Below are 6,391 nucleotides of genomic sequence, written 5' to 3' on the forward strand. Positions count from 1 at the left end.
AGAGAGAGAGAGAGAGAGAGAGAGCGAGAGAGACAGAGAGAGACAGAGAGACGATAGATCGGTGTGATTACAGGCGTCAGTAAACACGCATGTTGTGCTTCATGTCTAGCAGCAGAGATCGGGTGGAATGAAGTGGAATCATGTGGAATCGAAGACGTGTTTTTCCTTATATTCTCTCTGCGCAGTAAGCACGCATTGTTGAGAAACCCAAGTTAAGAGGGGCTGTCTACAAATCTTAATCTCAGACTTATTAACACACGCAGGTGTGTGCACGCACGCACGCACACGCGCACGAGCACTCGTCGCCAGTTGCTTCTTTGGTTGTTGGCAAAATCCGAGAGCGCTGTTGAACTTTGCATGACTTTTAGCTGCAAGCTTGAGTTAGCCATAATCCCCATGATTCTGCTCACACACGCACACACTGTCACCGACACACAATCACTGTCACTGTCACACACATATGCACTCACGCACACATGTGCACTTGCACGCACGCACGCACGCACACACTGTCACCCACACACACATATTCACTTGCACGCACGCATGCGCGCACGCGCGCACCCACCCACATAGCTGGCTGAGGTTACATGTGCAGCAAAAACATAGATCCCTAGAATGTAGCGCAGCAATATTCTGAGTGGACTTATGTAATCTGATTCTCCCTCCATGCTCGCCCATTCACCCCGGGGGTATGTGTGCTAGGGGTCTTGTGTCGTGCACATGCACGGGGTTCACAGTAATAAACAAGAGCAATCGGAGATAGCAAACTTCTGCCACAGCATAACAATCCCCCCATCTTGCTGGTACACCCAACACCCAATATAGTTTGATGAAATTTTCAGAAATTTGAGAACCAACCAACAAATAAACTAACAGGGGCGAAAACATAGCCTCCTTGACGGAGGTAATGAAGGAAGGCATTTTTAATCACTTGTTCTGCGCTGTGCGTGCTTATGCGTGTGGGATTAGAACAGAGCGTTCTGGTTGTGTTGGGTTACGGAAGTGAGCTTATAATAACGACATGTAATTAGAAATATATCCCCTATAAACTGTAAACATTTCTATTTAGTATAATTGCATGCATAATTTAACTAAAAAAACAATAATTCGAATAATTAATCTACAACATTGCAATCCTTCTGTTAGTTATAGTTTATAATTTATAGATATATTATAAATGAATTATTGTTTTATATTAACGTGCCACGTGAGATTTTTAGTGCTATAAGCATATAATAGATATATCTAACTGGGAATGTATGTTTCTTTCACGTTTCTCTATGTGATTCACTATTGCTGAGGTGCAAAACATGTTCATGTTAGTGCAAAATTTGCGTGATTACAACGCATTACTTTTATTAACTAACCATATTTGGAACTTTGTTGTTTTAGTTTGAAAAATCGCATGGACAAGCATGCAAAAGAGGATATTGATGTCGTGCTGCCGCAGGCTTTGGTGAGTGTCATCAATCTTTTAGCTTATAATCTTTTTGGTGTGTACATGTGCTACATGTTGGTATAAACCCGGCACTAATATTCCATGCATTGTCCCATGCCATATCTCATCTAAACTGAGATGTGCTATGAATTGCTATAAATTGCTATATATATATATATATATATATATATATATATATTCACAAGTATAATAGCTAGATCAGTGATCACGCATGCAGCTTAGACGTATTTGCGTGTCTTCGTCACTGTGTTGGATGGGATGGCGCGTAGAGTGAGTGTTTGTTTCATCGTTTCTTTGATCGTGCGTAGTTTGTATTCGTATTATCGTTATATCATTTAGGACTTTAGGTAGTCATGCGCTCATTTATTCTTTCCATGATCTACATTCTACAGTATTCTTCTGCTTACTTTCTTACAAGTACTGACTTCCTTAAGTGTTGACGTTAGCATTTAGTTGCTAGCATAACAGCTGCGATAGCAATGAGACAACCATTATTTAAAGCAAACTTCGTGATAATGCGTTATCAGACTGATTAAGCTGGGAGCACTGTGCTTGAGCAATTTCGGTTATTCACCTTACAGCGTGGGTTCTTAACCTGGGGTCCGTGGATAGGCTTCAGGGGGTCTGTGAACCAGGTGCATGCAAAGTTTTGTGTTCATGTGCATTTTCTGGTGAGAGGTTCGTAGCTTTCACCAGATTCTCAAAGGTGTCCATAACTCAAATAAGGCGTTTTGCCCTTTGCCCTTTGAAAAAGGCCTTTGAACCATTTTGCCTTACAGTATTTACTTTTCAGTTATAATCTAACCTATAGACTAGCAAGTAAACACTGAAATGATTGACTGAAAACTTGATTATGAGATATTTACGTGTCAGTATGAATGGCACCAACTGTTTAAATGTTGTTGAATACATCGGTAGCACGTCTCTCGCACCTGCTTTTGCAGTCAACATGCCTCATTTAAAAAAAAAAATAACAACATCGATGTGTGTTTGATGAGATGCACGGTAACATTTTTGTTGACTGTCTCTAAACTGTTCCACAATAAAATCAAAACGTTATAAGTTTTTGACTGCATCTGTGAGTACTTTGTCACGTAATGCCCAGCTCAGATGTCTGGATGTAGCATTATGCTGTTGAATAATGAAGTGAAAATCCATCGACGATTGATCAATCACTCGTCGTCCCTTTAAAGGAAGTAAAAATTTGTTTTTCGCACATGTCACGCATCCTCCTGGTTAATAATGATGATGGTGAAACAAATAATGCAACATCAACAACAGTAATGATAATAATAATAATAACAACAATAACAACAACAATAATAAAAATATTTATTTCGCGCTCGTTTGTCATCGTCGTGGCGATGTTAACGCGTGGCGCCATCTGCTTGCAGCCACTGGAGTCTGGTTACACACCGATGAGCAGTGCGCAGACAGAGACGACGTACGTGCCTCAGCCTGACCTCGTAGAAGCCATATCCCCGATGACCCAGGAGGAAGAAGAGGAAGCGGGAGAGGTCAGGGATGGCAGCGACGGAAGAGTTGGCTCATACAAGGTGAGAGTCGTGCCGCAGCTGTGTTATTACGTGGCTGAATGGTCCCTGACTGTTAAGCCTAGTGCAGACCTGCGATTTTTGGTTGCTCGTCCCAGCAACCTGCAACCGCAAGCAATGTGTGTGTGCACACATGCGATTTCAAAGCAATTCTAGAGCAATTTGGGAGCGATTGGGAGCGACGAGTCGCTCAAAATCAAAACAGTTTGATTTCTTGCAACTCGTCGCAAGCGACCAGAATCCAGAATTCCCGCAGACGTAACGATTTCACAGCAATTTCGACTGCGATTCTAGAATCGCTGTCGAGTTGCATGAAGAAGTCACAGGTCTGTACTAGGCATTAGCTGGTACACGGGGCATTGTGAACGTGTGTGTGCACCTGTGCTGATTGATTGACATCCCTTGCTGTGTCACGATTTTCTGTCAGCGAAAAAGTTCTGCTGGCTTTTCTAAGAATATTGTGCGAACATACGAACGAATGTATTCCTTTTAATTCGTTTCATGTCATTTCATCTGATTCTCCTGTTATCGCGAGAACACCTGACAACAACAGCAGCAGCAGCAACAATAACAACAACAACAACAACAACAACAACCATCACTTTCACAGTCACTGTCACAATCACTGTCACCTTCACAGTCACAATCACTGTCACCATCACAGTCACTGTCACCGTCACCGTCACTGCTGGGACTCGGCTGTGTGACACGTATGGCTTGCGTTGCAGGGCGACGGCAGGACAGGTGGCGCCCCCAACCTCGCGTATCAGCGACGCGACAGCGGGCACGGCAGCGACCTCTCGTATCAACGATCGCCTAACGGCACGCGCGACGGCACCACCGACTCGGGTACGATAACAATCTGTTTGCGCCCGTTGGGACGTGGGGGGATGATGATATGTGGCAGATGTTTATACAAGCGAATAAATAGTAAAATGTACCCTGTGCACCTCAATTGCATCATGTGCCATTGCTTGTATCTGTATGTGTGGGTGTGTGTGTGCATACGTATGTATATATATATATTAAAAAAACACCATTTGTATACCACCTATTTAAACTAATAGGCATATCAATCTCATCGTGTGTTTACTTTACGTGATGTTCGGATGACATAATGTGCATCAGGTCATCTGAGACGTCATACATTCGTGTAATAGCAAGTAGCATAAGCGCACGCAGTATCAAGTGGTAGTTACATGATAGCGTTAATATTAATTAGTTGATGTCACATGGTTTTCGTAATAACACCGAGTGAAAGCACCACACGTATGAACGGGTATTTATTAGTAACATCAAAGTTAATAAACGTCATCGTTTTACTTCAAAAAATAAATAAATTTTACGTTAATATTTATAAAACGACTGGATAATTGATTAACAGTCTGCGTGTGCTCGTCCCGCAGGTCTAGCCGACACCCACTACGTCACCATCGGCGACGACGACGACCCGCCCTCCAAGTACGTTCCGATGCCGCACCGCTCAGCCGACTCCGTCGCGTCCTCCCCCGCCGAGTACAACGGCACGTCGGCGCCCCCTAGTGCCGGCTACTCGCGCATGGCCGCGCACGACCTGCCGCCCTACGCCACGCTGCAGCAGCAGCAGCCGGACGTTGTCCTCAACCCGAAGCGACCGTCGCGAGATTTCATCGTCGGCGCCGTTACCGTGCCGACCGCTCCCGGCCTCCCGCCGCGCAACCTCGGCGGCGGCAAGCAGCCGGACGTGGAACTCACGACGATCGAGAAACCGAAGGGCCGCTTCGCGAGCGGCGATTCCGACGACGCCAATGCCCCCTACGCGCGCCTCGGCTGTAAGGGCGGTGGCGTGGCGGAGGGTTTGGCGGAAACGGAGATGGGAACGCCGCGTCGCGCGCCGGCCGCGCCGCACTACGCTCAACTCGCCCAGCTTTCCTCTGACTCCGGCTTCCCCGGTAACGGCGGCGCGTCCGGGTACGTCACCGAGGCGGAAGCGAGCAAGCTTGCGCCGGAGGCGCCGCCTGGCGGCACCGCCACGCCCGCTTCTCGCGTTCCGTGGCCGGCGGACGCGCGGGACGCGGATGTGGTGTCGCTGTCGACGACGTGCAGTGAGGATGCTGAGGATGAGGACGATGGGGATGCCGCGACAGCGTTCACGCCTCGTCTCCCGAGCGAAGAAAGTGTCGCCGGAGTCCCGGCGCCGCCGCCGGTCGCGAATTGCTGCAACGGATACGTCGAGGAAAGCGCCATGCCGACGATAGCCCCGCTCCCGAACGGACACTTACCGGCGCCCCCTGGTGGCGTGGCACCGACGAAGCAGCTGCAGGCTCTGCCGCCGAATGGCTTCGTTTTGAACAGCGGCGGTTACGTGCGACGCGGCAGCGACAGCGACACGGCGATGAGCGACGGATGCTGCGAGGATGAGGATGCTGCGTTCGACGACGACGTCGCCAAGACGACGCCGCGTCGGGCGTTTGCGGCGGACTCCGATGGGTATTGCACAGAGGCTGCGGCAGTCGGCGGCGGGGTAGCTGTGGGTTTCACGGCTCCCCGCGTTAACGGATGCGCAGCTCTGCCCACGACAGAGTTGTGACCGGCTGCTACTGCTGCTGCTGAGGCGTGAGGAGACCATGAGGTGATTCCACGAGATGTATGGAGAGTGAGAACAACGTTGCTGCTGCAAACAGCTGAACTGAATCGTTGTTCTCTCGTTCGTTCGTCTCCACGTCCACGCACCTTACGTTTGTCTCCCTGAGGGGAAGGTCGCAGCTGTGGTTCCCATCGCGTCGTTATCAATCGTAGACTTACGAGAAACGTACGAAACACTACTGAGAACGGCTGCCTAGAACCGTGAGCCGATGTTCCTTGACCACACGCGTGAGGAGAAGGTTGTTACGAACAACCGTGGTTCCGTCATCGTCATCGATCAAGGATTCCCTGTGGTGAGAGAGTAGAGAACGCTGCGAAATGCCGTCGCTGCGAACTGTAATCCTGGAACCTGTGAGTTGTTGTTCTCTCGCGCAATACTGCTCGCTCATTCTCGTGTGAGGACAAAATAGTAGGTGGCCATGTTTCTTCCCGTCGTGTTGTGATCGGTCTGTATAATACATTAAGTAGTACGTTAGAGTGACAGTAGAGAGAGAGAAAGAGAAAGAGAGAAGGAAAGAAAGAAACAGAGCGAGAGAGAGAGAGAGAGAGACAGCGCGATAGAGAGAGAGAGAGAGAGAGAGAGAGAGAGAGAGAGAGAGAGAGAGAGAGAGAGAGAGAGAGAGAGAGACAGAGACAGCGCGATAGAGAGAGAGAGAGAGAGAGAGAGAGAGAGAGAGACAGCGCGATAGAGAGAGAGAGAGAGAGAGAGAGAGAGAGAGAGCGCGCGATAGAGAGAGAGAGAGAGAGAGAG

General features: G+C 48.3%; 1 protein-coding gene across 1 annotated transcript in view; it reads left to right on the forward strand.

Moving 5' to 3' along the window:
- The window catches only part of LOC106805091 (neuronal cell adhesion molecule-like), a 38,010-nt gene extending 31,815 nt beyond the window's left edge, over window positions 1-6,195 (forward strand). Inside the window, exons 18-21 of the mRNA XM_014806570.1 lie at window positions 1,396-1,459; window positions 2,857-3,018; window positions 3,744-3,864; window positions 4,422-6,195. Of these exons, the coding sequence (XP_014662056.1) occupies window positions 1,396-1,459; window positions 2,857-3,018; window positions 3,744-3,864; window positions 4,422-5,584 (1,510 nt within the window). The 3' untranslated portion in view covers window positions 5,585-6,195. The remainder of the gene's footprint in view (window positions 1-1,395; window positions 1,460-2,856; window positions 3,019-3,743; window positions 3,865-4,421) is intronic.
- Window positions 6,196-6,391: the final 196 nt, after the last annotated feature.

Source organism: Priapulus caudatus, unplaced genomic scaffold, assembly GCF_000485595.1.
Source record: "Priapulus caudatus unplaced genomic scaffold, Priapulus_caudatus-5.0.1 Scaffold99, whole genome shotgun sequence".
Taxonomy (NCBI): domain Eukaryota; kingdom Metazoa; phylum Priapulida; class Priapulimorpha; order Priapulimorphida; family Priapulidae; genus Priapulus; species Priapulus caudatus.